Genomic DNA, 15,503 nt, shown 5'->3' on the forward strand with positions numbered 1-15,503 from the left:
GGAGGCAAATGGCCATTTCTCGGAGACCATTTACTTTTTATTTGCTCGTAATTCTGGTAAGCTTTGTTCTCGCTTTCCTTAAGCTACTGGAGGTTAGAAAAAAATAATTGAGGAGATGTTAATGGAGGCGTGCGCGGTACCTTTGGAGTCAGACATGCCGCCCAATGCATGAAATGATATCAAGAGACAGAGTAAAGGCATGAAAACAATTTCAGAATCGGGCTGTTTCAGGTAGGGGCAAATCATCCCATGCATCAGTATGAGAAGGGACATTTCCACTTTAAATGATTCCGAGTTCTTAACATATTCTGCTGTTTAAAGATAAATGCCTCTACTGAACTATGGAGAATGCCTCAGTCCCTAGAGGGCCGTTTGGCTGCTGCTTACTAGTAATGCCTGTTTCATACAAAAGGAACGTCCAGAGCCTGGGAGCATAGAAGGCAAAATTCCTGCTGAGGAATATGTGTCCCTCCCAGCTGACGTCTTTAAGACTAGAAGAGATGCCTGTTCATTAGTTGTGGATAGTGCAGGAGCGGGTATAACTAGATTCCTTCTGATTTAATCCCCTCTGGGTCAAGACCGACGCCTCTCATTGGAATGGTCACCAGGGATGCTTATGTGATTTCAGAGATGTCCTAGAAAGAGCACAGAGCTAGAGGACAAAGGTCTGGGTTTTCATCCTGCCTCTGCTACTGACCTAGTGTTTGACCTTGGGTGACTCTCTCTAGAGCGTAGGGATGGACTGGGAAGCAGACCGGACAAGTGCATAGCCCATGTGTACTGCTGCATCTTCCTGTACTCACTGCAGGCATTGCTAATCCATCAGTGCTTCCTATCCAGCCCTCACATGGTTTCAGATTCCTTCCCTTCACAGTGCTCGAGAGCCAGCGAAGACCCTGAGAGTCTCCACCACCAACCACAGCAAGGCTCAGCTTAAGCAGCAACTCCTCTCTGAGTCAGCACCCTCCTCAGCCGCTGCCTGGAAACGTGCATGTGGCCCCAAGGCCTGGCTTGGCTCCAGCCTGGCCTCCTGCAGGAGGTTTTCAAATCTAGTGAATGGGTTCAGCAGCATCACTCACCTCCAGGATGTGTTCATCCTTGTTCTCTCGGTCCAGCTGCTGGGCAGTGGATAGGAGACCTGGGGGAGAGATGGTTGCAGGGAGACTGGAGCAAAGGGCTCCCAGGGCCATTTTATTTTTATTTATTTATTTTTTTAACATCTTTATTGGAGTATAACTGCTTTACGATGGTGTGTTTCTGCTTTATAACAAAGTGAATCAGCTATACATATACATATATCCCCACACCTCCTCCTTCTTGCGTCTCCCTCCCACCCCTCTCTAGATGGTCACAAAGCACTGAGCTGATCTCCCTGTGCTATGCGGCTGCTTCCCACTAGCTATCTATTTTACATTTGGTAGTGTATATATGTCCATGCCACTCTCTCACTTTGTTGCAGCTTACCCTTCCCACTCCCCGTGTCCTCAAGTCCATTCTCTATGTCTGTGTCTTTATTCCTGTCCTGCCCCTAGGTTCTTCAGAACTTTTTTTTTTTTTTTAAGATTCCATATATATATGTTACCATATGGTATTTTTCTCTTTCTGACTTACTTCACTCTGTATGACAGACTCTAGGTCCATCCACCTCACTACAAGTAACTCAATTTCGTTTCTTTTTATGGCTGAGTAATATTCCATTGTATATATGTGCCACATCTTCTTTATCCATCCAGCTCTCGATGGACACTTAGGTTGCTTCCATGTCCTGGCTATTGTAAATAGAGCTGCAATGAACATTGCAGTGCATGATTCTTTTTGAATTATGGTTTTCTCAGGGTATATGCCCAGCAGTGGGATTGCTGGGTCCTATGGTAGTTCTATTTTTAGTTTTTTGAGGAACCTCCATACTGTTCTCCATAGTGGCTGTATTAATATACATTCCCACCAATGGTGCAACAGGGTTCCCTTTTCTCCACACCCTCTCCAGCATTTATTGTTTGTAGATTTTTTGATGATGGCCATTCTGACCGGTGTGAGGTGATACCTCATTGTAGTTTTGATTTGCATTTCTCTAATGATTAGTGATGTTGAGCATCCTTTCATGTGTTTGTTGGCTATCTGTATATCTTCTTTGGAGAAATGTCTATTTAGGTCTTCTGCCCAGGGCCATTTTACTGGGATGAATTCAAGGGTTACATTCAAAGCCTAGATCAGAATTCTTCTCGTCTTTGGAGAGCAAGAGCATGAAGGGGAAATGGAACTCTGGAGAGAAAGGAGGGGAAGAGAGGAAGGGGAGAGGACAGCTGAGGTGATGGCATGAGCGGAGGTTCCCACCTACTTCCTGCTTTCGCCATGAGGAGGGTGCTGAGCACAGTATATTGCTGAGTGAAAAAGGCAGCTCATCAGGAGTTACAACAGGGATCACGGTCACTGCCTTCAGTTCACGAGAAATCACAGAGGGGTGGCTTTTTACTCCTTTGTTGTAATTCTCTTGTTCATCTGAGACCTAGGACCGGCTCTTCCCATGCCGGGCTGGCACAGATGAGCCAGAGGAGCGCTCCTCTGTAAATTCAGGAAGGTGAACTTAGTGATCTGTAATTCTGGTTTTCATTTTCTAGACACTATGGCTATAAACTGAGGCCATAAAGGCGAGAAGGTGCCAGTTCTCTTCAAGCATCAGGGAAGTCAAGCTCAAGGTTTTCGGGGGCCCGAAGGGACATCCACGCCCATAGACTGAGAGGTCCTAGCTGGGTAGGGAGGTCTCTTTTCGATGAAAGCAGAGCTATTGGTAGGGGGTCAGTGGGTGTTCTAAAAACTTTCAGTAAGTTTCTTCATCTTGTTTAGGCAATTAAATGATGGAGTAATGGACTGAAGTGTGGGGATAGGGGCTCCATGAGAGAAACAGGGATCCGGTGTTGGGGATGAGGCGTCCAGTGCTGGAAATGGGAGTGTGGTGTGAGGAGGGACCTCTGTCTGCGCCATGTTCCTGCCTTCGTGTCATCCCGCCTTTTCTTCCCTCAATGAAGGCAGGCACGGGAGGAATCCGAGAAGGCTCCTGGAAAGCCCCACAGCTAGAGAGGAAGATGCATTCCTCTAGGACAGAGTGAATATTATTTCAGGTGCCCCACCCAGCTTGGCCCCAAGCTGAGGGGCCTCATGGGGAAGGCCCAGCATCCGGGTGCCCCCCAGGAAGAGTGTGGGGATGAGAGGGCCCTGGCTGGGAGCCTTCCTTCCGGCTCAGTCCTGCTCTCCTCCCGCTGCTGGTCTCTCTTCATCCCCTCTCTCCTCTCTCTGTTCATCCCTCACCATCCTCCTTCTCTCTGCCTTCCCAGAGCTTCCTCTCTCCCTCCCCCCTCTTTGCATCTTGGAATCTGTCACTCTTTCTCCATCTCTGGTTTTTCTTTTCTCTCTCTCCCTTCTCTCACCACTGCCTCCCCCTCATCTTCTCAGGGCCAGTGTCCCTGGAATTGCTGCCTGGCCTCCTGGGCCATTGCCCCTGTTCTCAGCCTCATCCCCCCTCTGAGGTTGGTGTCAGGATTCCCAGGGAGTGCCCGTGTAGGATGGGGACATGGCGGAACCACCCCCAAGGGGCTGTGTGAGGGTCCACCGAGGACCCTTCCTGGCACGAGGCGGGCATTCAGCAGATTCAGCTCTTATCTTTCTCTCCTCCAAACAAATGTCCCACTGTCACCCCATCTCAGCCCCTTCCCTCTCCCTCCCTTCCCTCATCCAGTGGTTTTATAACTACTGTTGATTCCACCTCTAATGGATTCTAGATTCTTCTACTCTTTTCACCCTGACCCACCGCCATCTACGTCTTACCCCACCTACCCTGCCAGCTTCCTCTCCCCTCCCCTGCCCTTCCTCAGAATCATAAGAGCCAGCACTCACTGAGCTCTTACACGTCCAGGTGTTCTTCAAAGCTCCTTATGTATCTCCATCTATTCACCCATTTAGTCTTCCCAACCACCAAAGAGGTAGTTATTATTATCTCCATTTTACTGGTGAGCAAACTCAGACACAGAGCAGTTAAGTAACTTCCCCAAGATCTTACATTTGATAAGTGGTGGAAATGGATATGCCTTTAGAAAATGGGCCTACTTGCTCATAAAAGACTAGTAAAGACTGAGGAATGGTCAGACACTGGAGACCAAGGACACATGAGGACTAGAGGTAGTGTGAGGTCCTGGATGGGAATAAGGATGTTAGCAGAGAAAACCGGGGAAATCTTAGTAAAGTCTGTATTCTCCTTAATAGCCTTGTACCAGTATTCATTCTTAGTTTTGATAAATGTACTAGGTTAACATTAGGGGAAGCTGAGTGATGGGTGTATGAGAACTCTCTTTGCAGCTCTCCTGTAGGTCTACAATTATTTCACCATTAAAAATTTTTAAAAGAAGAAAAAAGTAAAAAGTAAAAAAAAGAAAAAAAGAAAATGGACGTACTTGCTCTGTCTTCAACAAGACCTGGGTCTTCTTCCCTCCTGGCTATTTCTCCTGTCACGGTCCTTGCCCAAGTGCCCTGCCAGACTGCTGCTTGTCAAATCCTCCACATCCTTCAGCTCGGCATAGCCACCCACCCCTGTTCCATGAAGCCATTGCTGGTCTACCACACTGAGCAGCTTCCTCTCTCCTATAAATGGTCACAGCACCACATCTACTCATATTTTAACAATGTGGTACTCTTTTTTTTAATATAATTTAAAAAAAATTTAATCAATTAATTAATTTACTTGGCTGCTTTGGGTCTTCGTTGCTGTGCGCGTGGGCTTTCTCTAGTTGCGGCGAGCGGGGGCTACTCTTTGTTGTGGTGCGCGGGCTTCTCATTGCGGTGGCTTCTCTTGTTGCGGAGCACAGGCTCTAGGCACGCAAGCTTCAGTAGTTGTGGCTCGTGGGCTCAGTAGTTGTGGCACATGGGCTTAGTTGCTCCGCGGCATGTGGGATCTTCCTGGACCAGGGCTCGAACCCGTGTCCCCTGCGTTGGCAAGCGGATTCTTAACCACTGCGCCACCAGGGAAGTCCCAATGTGGTACTCTTTACACTGGTTCTATAGCTTTTTTTATATCCAGATCTTCATGGTCCTGATGGATTGGATTCCTCAAGGCCTGAAATTATGTTTTATATCTTCCCCTCTCTCTACAGCACGTAATTTAAATGCCTCATCAGGGCAGACACCTTTAAACGTTTGCTGAATAAATGAGTCTTGGGCTTAACAAAAGATTGTGGATGCTGGCAGAGATTCATTCATTCATTTCCCAATTATTGAGGTCCTACTGTGTGCCAGGACTTTATATTATAGTGGGCAAAAAAAATCAAGGTTCCTTTTCTGGAAAGCCTTTGAAGTCTAGTGAAGGACATGGATAATTAATGAAATAATCACATAAATGAATATAATGTTCTAAGTGATAAGTGTTTTTAAAAAGTAGATGCTGCTGGGAGATGTATTATAGTGTCAGGAAAAACTTTTTTAAGGAAAGAACAGCTGGGCCAAGATCTGAAAGAAGAGCAGGAGTTAGCCTGAAAACAGAGAGAAGAGACTCCTGGCAGAAGGAATAGCATGTGCAAAGGCCCTGTGCCAGGAGAGGGCATGGATCAAGGCAGGCCATGTGGCTGGATCCAGAAAGTGATAGAGCAAGAGAGGCAAGATGAAGCCAGAAAGGTCAGCAGGGGTCCGGTCAGGCACAAGTCTGTGGGACACGGCAGGGTCTGGCTTTATCTTAAGGGCATAGGGAAGCCATCCAAGGGATCCAAGTATGGAAGTAGGACAATATAATGTGGATAAGAAAGGTGGGTGGGGGGGGGAATCATTGCTGACTTATTATTTTATTTTCAAATGTTCATGCTGATAAAAATTTCTTCTCAACTGTAGGAAGACTCAGAGCTCTCTGCCCTCTGGGGCATTTTGCCAGACCTGGTGTCAGGGAACTGTTGACAGTAAACAGAGCAGGGATTTGGAAGAAGTAGAGAACCTATTGCCTTAGGTGAGAGATCTCTTCCCTCTTCCAAAAAGGGAGGGACAGCGGGGGGGCCCAGGCAGAGAGCCAGCTTAGGCTTGTTTTTCAAGAGAAAAGCATCCTCCTTCTAGGAGGACTAATTCACTCCCTGAGGTCAAAGGTTCCAAACAGATGTCACAGGGCAAAGAGGCACTTGTATCGCTCGCCCACTGTCTGCCTCAGGATCCCCAGGCCCATCACTCCTCCTGACTCCCTTTTGCCTTAAGGATCAGGAAGCTGCTGCCAGCACTCTCCCCTTCTCCTTCCTCCAATCTTGCCAGACTTCTGTCCTTCCAGGACAAGAGTCAGTTGGAGCTGGAGAATGGGAAGTTGGGTTTGAAGGAGAGAATGTCAGCCTTCTCTGCAGTAGGGTTGTTGTTCATGGTCAAGAGGGACATGTGGCCTTGGAGCCATACCTGCATCAGGGGGAACTGGCTCTCACCTTCTTCTGGGAGCCAGGCAGGCAGCATAATTGCAGGAAGCAGGCGGGAATAACACAGTCGGGTGTGAGGGGACTGTGGGCACAGAGGACACACCTGCTGTACACGGGGAGCTGCTGTCAGCTCTGGGCAGCGATGGCCCTGCGCGACGTGCGGTCTATGTGGCCAGATCTTCTAGTTATTTTAAGAACAACCAGAAATCTGGAATGTTTTGCGAAATTTCCAAATTTTTAAATGTTGGCAACAACTTGAAAAATCACTGTTTAAAGCTTGTGCAGGCCAAACAGAACACCTTTGTGGGCTACATCTGGTTCACGGCTGCGAGCCAATGACCTCTGGATTCCTCTAAACCATCCAAGATGGGCTTGGACCGAGGATAGACCTTTGTGAGACGGTTGGTTCCTCTGAAGTGGATCTCTATGGCCACCATGCTGTGAGCAGGCTTGAGATCAGTTTGGGACTAGAGTTAAGAGATTCAACCTGTGGCTTGTGATTCTCAGGAATGGTCAGTTGGGAGCACTTGGAGGTCTGAAATAGTCCCAGCTTGACCACCTAGGGAACCTGCTTAGCTTCCCTAGGCTCCAAGGAAAGAAAACTGACATATTCTTATTCTCCCATAGAGATGGACTTTGTTGAGCAGCACTTCTCAAACTTAGCACACATCAAAATCCTCGGATGTCATATTAAAATACAGATTTCTGGTCCCCACCCTGAGCTCTGATTCAGTAGGTCTAAGATGGGGCCTGAGAACTTGACTTTCTAACAAGTTCATAGGTGATGCTCATGATGCCATTCTAGGACCACACTTTGAAAAGCACTGTTGTAGATAATCCTATGCACCCAGATTTCTGAGGTCCTTACCTGTGAGAGGATGAATAACAAAGAATCCCATATGGTTGCCACTGGTGATATTGAAGGTCAGCTTCCCTTTGGAGCTGGAGTCCGGGTCCCAGGCATCCAGCTGAAGCACGGAGGTGTGCAGGGGTGCATCCTCCCGGACGGAGGGGTAGAACACGGGTCTGGACATCTGGGGTGGGTTGTCATTGACATCCAAAACCTCAATGTAGACTTCAGTTACAGAAGAGCGGGGGGTGGAACCCCTATCCACTGCCAGTACCGTCAGCCAGTAGCAGGACATGAATTCTCGGTCCAGGGGTGCGAAAGTCTGAATCATTCCTAGAGATAGTCAATCACCAAACCCAAAATATTTTAGAGCTCAAAGTAGCTTTAGAAAACACTTTACCTAACAATCCTGAAATGGTACTGTGGAAAGGATATTAATAAGTATTCCACGAGAAAAGGGAACTATGGCTGATATGGCATGGGAGCTGCTGAGTTAAACATAGGGAAATTCATATCCTTATTGTAGAACCTCTCAGAGCCTTTATCTGCTAAGATAGGCTCATGACTCGGGCATGTGGGCATATGCAGTGTTTCCAGAAGACCATGGTAGTTGACCTACTTTCTCCTGACTACTTCAAGCCAAGTCCAATTTATTCATTTCACATTCTCTAAGTGGGATTTCCTTACATTTGTCCTTAGACTGGTTCCTTCAAGTTTCAAGTCCTTATAGATACCATTTCAAGGGTAGGGGTTTGATAAATAAATTGCTGTTCCCCTCTCCTCATCTTCATGATTTTAGAGACTTGGCTTCATTCATTGGTTCACTCATCTACAAGTTGCTTATTATGAACTAGCACTGTTCTAGAAGTCGAGGATCCAAGAGTGAGTAGAAGAGGCTTGTAGCCTAAGTTCTTATGGGTCACACTCAGCTGGAAAGACCCAGATGAGAGGGCAAAATCTGTACTCAGAGCCATAGCATCATAGAGCTGAAGGAACCTTACTCCTTTGACAGATGGGGAAACTGAGGCCCAGAGAAAGAGCATGACTTGACCAAGATCATGTAGCAAGTAAGCAGAAGAGCTGGGTCTAGAATTGACTCTCAATCTAATGCTCTTTCTACCACATCACCCTGCCCTCTACCCCGGAGAGAAATCATCCCATCAAGAAGGACCTACTTTTATTCACCTGGGATCTCTCCCAAGGTGTCTACCTCAGGACCTCACAAGTACAGGGTGCCCAATAAGTGTTTGCTGAATTGCATTTATTTTCTGTGGAGCTTCTGAGGAATAAATAAGTTGGTGCCACCTTTTTGGAGGACAATTTGGAAATATCTAGTAGCATTGATATTAATTATATATCTATGGATGATGGATATATGGATATATGGATATTATATATCTATTAATATTATCTTTTGACCCAAGAGCTCCATTTTTAAGAGTTTTTCCTGTAGAGACTCATTGCATATGAGTAAAAGTATATGAACAAATGCAGCCATTAAAAAAGAATGAAGAAGATTTATATGTACTGACATATAAGATATCCTGGTGACAAAATAAGTTTCAGAATTAGTATCTGTTGTACTATGTTTTCATAATAATAAAATGAAAAGTGATAATATATCAGATGCAATGAGAAAAATTTAGAAGATTATAGGACAAATTGTTAATAGAGATTATATCTGGGGAGATGGGACACAGAGAAACATTCATTTTAAAATTATATATAAAAATGTTATAACTATGATACATTATTTTTATAAGCATATATATGTAATATATGGTTTTGTGTGTGTGTATATGTATACATGTGTGTGTGAGATGGTTGATTCAACTTAAATGAATATACATACATAAACCCACATATATATATATACATATATATACTATATATATCATATATATATATATATATATATATATAAATTAAAAATAAAATAAAAGGGACAGGAAGGAGTGTCCCTATTTATTGTTCTTTTTAGCCTATAGCCTGACTTCTCTCAAGACAGTGCCTGATTCCCTTAGACCCATCCTCTCCCAGCACCTGGCCCTCCCATCCCATCCCACTCCCAGTACCTGTGTCTTGGTTGATGCTAAAGGCTGCAAGGTCGGTGCCAGCCCGCAGGAAGTACTGGAGCTCCCCGTCCAAGCCACTGTCCTCATCATGGGCAGCCACTGCCATCACTGAGGTTCCCGAGGGGCTGTTCTCCTGCACCTGGCCCTGGTACACAAAGGAGGCAAAGCGGGGAGGGTGGAGGTTCTCATTCACATCCAGGACGATCACCTCCAAGCAGCAGAGGGTCCTTCGGGCCAGGGGCTTCCCACTGTCGCTGGCCCACAGGCTCAGGTTATACCCAGCCCTCCTCTCAAAGTCCAGCTCTTTCTCCAGACTGAGTGCCCCCGTCATGAGATTCACGTGGAAGGTCCCATGGGCATCATCCAACAGGACATATCGTACTTCTCCCGCAGGGCCCAGGTCAGGATCAGAGGCATCCAGAAATGTTAGAATAGTCCCTGGAGGCAGATCCTCTGGGACCTTAAGGCTGCGGAGTTCTGTGATGCACTGGGGAGAGTTGTCATTGGCATCTTCCAATGTGACTATCAGGTCAGTGACAGAGAAGAGCTGATGACCCTTCCTGGGCTGGTCCCTGGCCTCCACCTTGAGTATATATTGAGGTTCTGATTCCCGGTCCAGGTGTCCTGTGACAACCAGTTCCCCAGTGAGGGGATGGAGGGAGAACTTCTCTGTGGGGTTTAGCAGGGTGTAGCGAACCCTCCCATTGTCCTCCGAGTCGGCATCTTTTGCTTTCAGCTCTGTAATTGTGGTTCCAACTTCTGTGTCCTCTGAGATGGTTACCTGGTACCCACCAGGAGGAAATCTGGGTGCATTATCATTCCAGTCTTCCACATTCACTGTCAGCAGCTTCCAGGAGGACTTCTGGGGAGTGCCCAGGTCATACACCGTTATATTGAGGATGTAGAAACTGGTGGCTTCATAGTCCAAGGGGGCAGCTACAGTGAGCAGCCCTGTTTCCAGCTCAATGTCAAAGCAGCCGTCTTCGTTGCCATCTGCAATCGCATAGACCAGTTTGCCGTTGAAGCCAGTATCAGGGTCGGTGGCTGCCAGGTGGGCCAGGGGGGTGTTGAGAGGAGCACGCTCAAGGATGTCAATGGACTGTGGGAAGTGGTCCTCAAACTGAGGGGTATGATGATTGATCTGATAGGCACTTAAGGAAGTGAAATCCTCATCAGTGGACTGCTGATTCTGAAGCCCAACAGAGTGCAGGATGGTCTGTGTGAAATGTGTCAATACCCCTGTTTTATCACACTTTACAGGGACCTCAGAATGAGGGTCCTTCACTACAGTAACATTCAAAGTCATGGGCGAGGCATAGTTTTTCCCATCTGAGGCTGTAATTTTCAGGGAATAGTTGATGGGTTGACCAGTAGTATGGTTCCTAAAGGGGCGTTTGAGGGATATCACTCCAGAGAAATGATTTAGATGAAAATACTCTAGTTCGTTGCCTGACACAAACTCATATTTTAGGTTCTGAAGCTCATCCACATCTATAGCTGACACGGTCATTACTGATTTTCCTACTGGCCAGTCTTCATGGATAGACCCAGTGCAATTGACTTCCTCAAACATAGGCTTGTTGTCATTCAAGTTCTTGAGCCTAAGGGAAACAGACACTTCTTTTTCCTGGCGAAATGGGGATCCGCAATCTGATGCCCATACCTGGAAGGTGTAAATTCTGTTCATGAGCTCGTAATCCATGGGTTTGGAGGTGGAGATGATCCCCAGGTAAGGGTCGATAGAAAAGGGCACAGAGTTTGGGCGAGCGATGGAGTAGGTGACATATCCATTCTCTCCGTGATCCTGGTCTGTGGCCGTAACAGTCAAAATGCTGGTGCCTGGAGGGATGTTCTCATCAAAGGTGCCATAGTAGGAGGACTTGTTGAACATGGGGGCGTGGTTGTTACAGTCCATGATGTCAATGACCACAGTGGTGGAGGCCAGGCCCAGTGAGGTTCTGATGTGTAGCTGGTACTGAGCTCGGTCATGGAAGTCCATGAGCTTCGTCGTGGTGATCAGCCCCGTGCGGGCATTCAGTTTAAACGCTGCACTCTCTGAGGATGGCTTTAGAACATACTTCAGGTTGGGGAAGGCGTGGGTTCCTTTCACCATCACCACACGGCTACCAGGAGGGGAAAACTCACTAAGCTGCACTCTGTAAACAGCCTTCTCAAATTTGAGGGAAGCCAGTTTGGAAGGGGGTAGGTGAAAGCCCCTGATCTGGGAATAAGAAGAAGGTCTGCTCCCACCCCTGGCCTGCAGGCTGAGGTTGAATCCATGAGGGTGTTCCATCCAGTTGATGTCTTTGACGGAAACCAAACTGAACTCACCGCTCCGGGCGTAAGACTTGATGGCTTTGAAGTTCTTTCCAGGGTCACCACCAACAATTTCCAGTGAGTCCACATCACCACCTGAGCTCTTTGCATCTACCACCACCGTGGCATAGGTGGCATCGTTACTGCTCTCTGGTGTAGCCAAGACCACTGAGGCAATGGCCGGGAGCTTCCTGAGGGCAGGCTCCACATGGATGACCAGTGCTGCCAAGTTGCCAAATCCGTTGCCCTCTGAGATCTTCCGCATGCGGTCCACAGCCAGCACCTGCAGCTCATACTTCCCTCGCCAGGTGACGTTGAGCTTCCCAGCCAAGGTGACCACCCCGCTGGTGGGATGGATGGCAAACATCTCCGACCTTGTGTTAAAGGTGTAATAGAACTCGGCGTTCTGGCCCAGGTCGGCATCCGTGGCGCTCACCTTGCAGATGGGGCTCTTGAGGGGCATGTCCTCAGAGATGGTGACTCGGTATGAAGGCGGGGAGAAGAGGGGCTTCAGGTCATTCTGGTCCAGGATGTGGACCACCACGCGGGTCAGAGCTTCTAACTCCGAGGTCTTCTCCGTGGCTTGGACGATGAGGGTGTAGCTATCTCGCACCTCCCTGTTCAGAAGGGCTGTGTTGCTGCTCTTTGTCCTTATTCTCAGAAAGCAGAAGTTGCCTGCCACGTACTCCTCTGTTTTAAACACGTTGGCCACATCTCCAGAGATAATCCGGTACCTCACTGCCCACTGGGGGTCTGTGAGATAGATGCCCATTTTCTCAGGGCTCTCCACGTAGGTCTTGGGAGCAGAGTTTTCATAGATGGTCACATTATAAAGGGGGTGTGTGAAGCGCCAGGCTGAGGAGATGATCCCTTCTAGGGGTTTCTCACAAGTTGTACAATGGAGCAAGAAAATGGCAAACCCCAACAGGGCAATAATCATGATGGAAAACCTCCCGAAACCCTGGGCAGAAAAAGAAAGGATACAAGTTAGGAAAGAAATGGTTCCTACTGCCGTGGTTCTTAACTGGGGTGGTTTTGCCCCTCAGGGGATATTTGGCAATGTCTGAAGGTATTTTTGTCTACCCCAGCTTGTGTGCAGGAGGTGCTACTGGCATTTAGTAGATAGAGGACGGGGTTGCTGCTAAACATCCTACAACGCACGGGACAGATCCCCACAGCAAAGTCAATAGGGCTGAGATTGCGAAACCTTGTGTTTGAAGAATAACAGACTAGTTTAAGTGCTTTCTGAAGGGCATCCGGCAGATACAACACTGTCCTTACCACTTCCCTCCTTTTCCCAAAACCTTCATTGGCTCCCCAGTGATGGTGAAATCATTCTGACCAGGTACCCAAGCTTAGCAGTCTGGCCCTAAGTACTTCTGACAAGAACCCTCCATCAGGGCTCAGCTCCAGTTGAACTGAGCTGTGTCTGCATATGTAGAGGCTGCAGAAAAACAAAGGGACCACGATCACAGGCCTGGCATCAGGCTGCTAGGCTCTCAGGCCTGGCTCCACCACTTACTAACTGGGTGACTTTCTAGGCAGGCAATTTCACCTCTGTGAGACTCGATTTCCTCTTCTGTAGAATAGGAATAAGGATATTAACTACCTCATTGGATCGTTGTGAAAATCAAGTGAAATAACAAAGGTAAATGACCTAGCATAGTGCCTGGCACATAGTAAGTTTTAAGGTAATATTAGCTATTATTAGTCATAGGAATCTAAGTTTCATAAAGCGAAGGGACCTGCCCAGGGCCTTACAGCTAGATAGAAACAAAGCAACAACTAGACCTGGAGTTCCTTGCATCACAGGCCAGGGCTGCTTCCCCCATCCCAGGCTTACCTACACCTGTCCCACCACAAGTCCCTTTGGACAGAGCCTGATTCTGACTCGCCTTGTAACCCTGAACAGAGAAAACCCCTCCCTTCCTGGAATGTCAGAGCTGAAGTGGACCTGAGACATGATGGAGCTCAGATCCCTCTTCTCATGCATAGATGGGGAAATAGAGCCCCAAGTGGGGGAGGGGTCTTGCCCCAAGTCCCAAGGTGGGTGGCCAGGTAAGAACCAGCCCCTGGAGATTGTTAAACTAACTGTGAGTGAACGCTTCACCCTCTAAGACCTGCTGCTCTTCCTCATCCTCTCCCTTGCCGCTTCCCGAATGCCTCATCCCTGAACTCCAGCCTGGGTCAAAATGTGAGACTCATCAGAGCCAAGGATGGGGAGGGGGGACCGGGGAGGGCAGAGTTTGGTTGCCAAACTGGGTCTTCTAGAAGCAATGTGTGAGGCTGCGTACACCAGGCTGGTGGCCGGCCTGCCCTTGGGAGTCTTGACTCCGTGGAGTTCATGGCTACCAGCCAGATGTGCCGAGCATTCTTGGAGGAAACAGGCAAAACTTGTTTTTCCAGTTGCCTTGGTCTTCAAAGGCAAGGAAGAGTTAAACTTCCAGGGCAAGGGGGAAAGGGAGAGGCTTGGATCCTTGTCTTTCCAGAGTCCTAAGAGAAACAAATGCAGGTTCTTTAAGACCTCGTGGGTTGCATCCCAACATGGGAAGGAGGGTGGAGGCAGAAATGGAAAAGCCAACCTAACTTGGCCTCTGAAAGTCTGTGACAGAGAAGAATTTGAATAGGGCTCCTACTTCCAGCCTCCCTACCACCATCCCTCGCTTGAGATCCTGTTGGTGGCGCCCTAAACCCAGCACCTCAGAAGAGAGGGGGCAGGATGGAGGTAGATTCTATGCTTAGGGTCCTAAAGCCAGGGACAGAAAAAGATGCTGTCTACTCCCCATCCTTACTGCCCCCTTGCTCTCACCCCTTGCTTGCCACCGCAGCCCATGAAGGACCCGGCCACAGGCAAAAGCCACACTCACCCATCCCTGACACAATCCCCTGCAAGCACAAGGGGACCCCTGAATCATTTGGACCCCACCCCTTCCCCCAGGATGGCATTGCTTTTGAAGTTGAAGACCCAGGGGAGATGAGTGCTTACCCCGGTCCCAGGTCCACACTCACTCCTTGGCCCGGCGAGCCCAGGGTGCGTGCAGCCTCCCAGCTCTGCCTGCCCTGCTTTGGGGAAAGCTTCCTGTTCACCAGGTCAGCACCCGTGGAGGGCAGGTCCCAACAAGACACTCCGCTCAGCAGCTGCGGGGGCGCCTTGAGAGCCGGAGTCCTTAAGATGAGCTGCAGCGAAGGGAGCAGGGATGGGGTCTCCCTGGGGGGCAATAAGATGCCAAAGGGGGTGCACCCTTGTGTAGGGGTTTGGTGCCCATGGCTTTGTTCAAGCCGTGGGACCCACAGACCTGGTGAGTGGTTTGCTGGGGGAAGGGCCTGTGTCTGATACTTGTTTCTAGCACCACACCTGGGCAGGTGAACAGGCTTACAGGGTGCAGGGGCACATGGGCTCCCTGGGCTACCCTCCCACCTCATGGCACCTAGGACCACTATTTTGAAACATCTTGTGAAAACATAGATCAGTTCTTATCACTTCCCTGCTTAAAATTTTCCAGTGGCTTCCCACAGCATTTAGATGAAAATCTGAACTTGTTATCATGGCCTGGAAGACTCCCCACCATCTGGGCCCTGCCTGCATCTCCAGTGATACCTCCCACCACTCTCCCCATTGTTCACCAAGCTGCAGCCATAAGGGCCTTCTTTCTCCTCTGCAAACATACTAAACTGGGATCTGCCTCAGGGCCTTTGCACTTGCTGTTTCCCTCTATTTAAGATTCTCCCATGGCTGGCTTCTTGTTATTATCCATTTCTCACCTCTAATGTCACCGCCTAACCCCCAGTTTGATGTAGCCTCCTTCCTAATGCCCTTCTTTGTCACATCACTCCATT

The 15,503-nt window shown here is 48.3% G+C and overlaps 2 protein-coding genes across 2 annotated transcripts in view; one reads left to right on the forward strand and one right to left on the reverse strand.

The window, feature by feature from the left end:
* Positions 1 to 12,606, reverse strand: part of FAT2 (FAT atypical cadherin 2) — a 62,593-nt gene extending 49,987 nt beyond the window's left edge. The window contains exons 1-3 of the mRNA XM_059917537.1: positions 9,351 to 12,606; positions 7,294 to 7,608; positions 1,080 to 1,138 (exon numbers count right to left, since the gene is read on the reverse strand). Of these exons, the coding sequence (XP_059773520.1) occupies positions 1,080 to 1,138; positions 7,294 to 7,608; positions 9,351 to 12,606 (3,630 nt within the window). The remainder of the gene's footprint in view (positions 1 to 1,079; positions 1,139 to 7,293; positions 7,609 to 9,350) is intronic.
* Positions 1 to 15,503, forward strand: part of SLC36A1 (solute carrier family 36 member 1) — a 161,367-nt gene that overhangs the window by 116,474 nt on the left and 29,390 nt on the right. The gene's annotated exons all lie outside the window — the stretch shown is intronic.

The sequence above is a fragment of the Balaenoptera ricei genome, chromosome 3 (genome assembly GCF_028023285.1).
Source record: "Balaenoptera ricei isolate mBalRic1 chromosome 3, mBalRic1.hap2, whole genome shotgun sequence".
Classification (NCBI taxonomy): domain Eukaryota; kingdom Metazoa; phylum Chordata; class Mammalia; order Artiodactyla; family Balaenopteridae; genus Balaenoptera; species Balaenoptera ricei.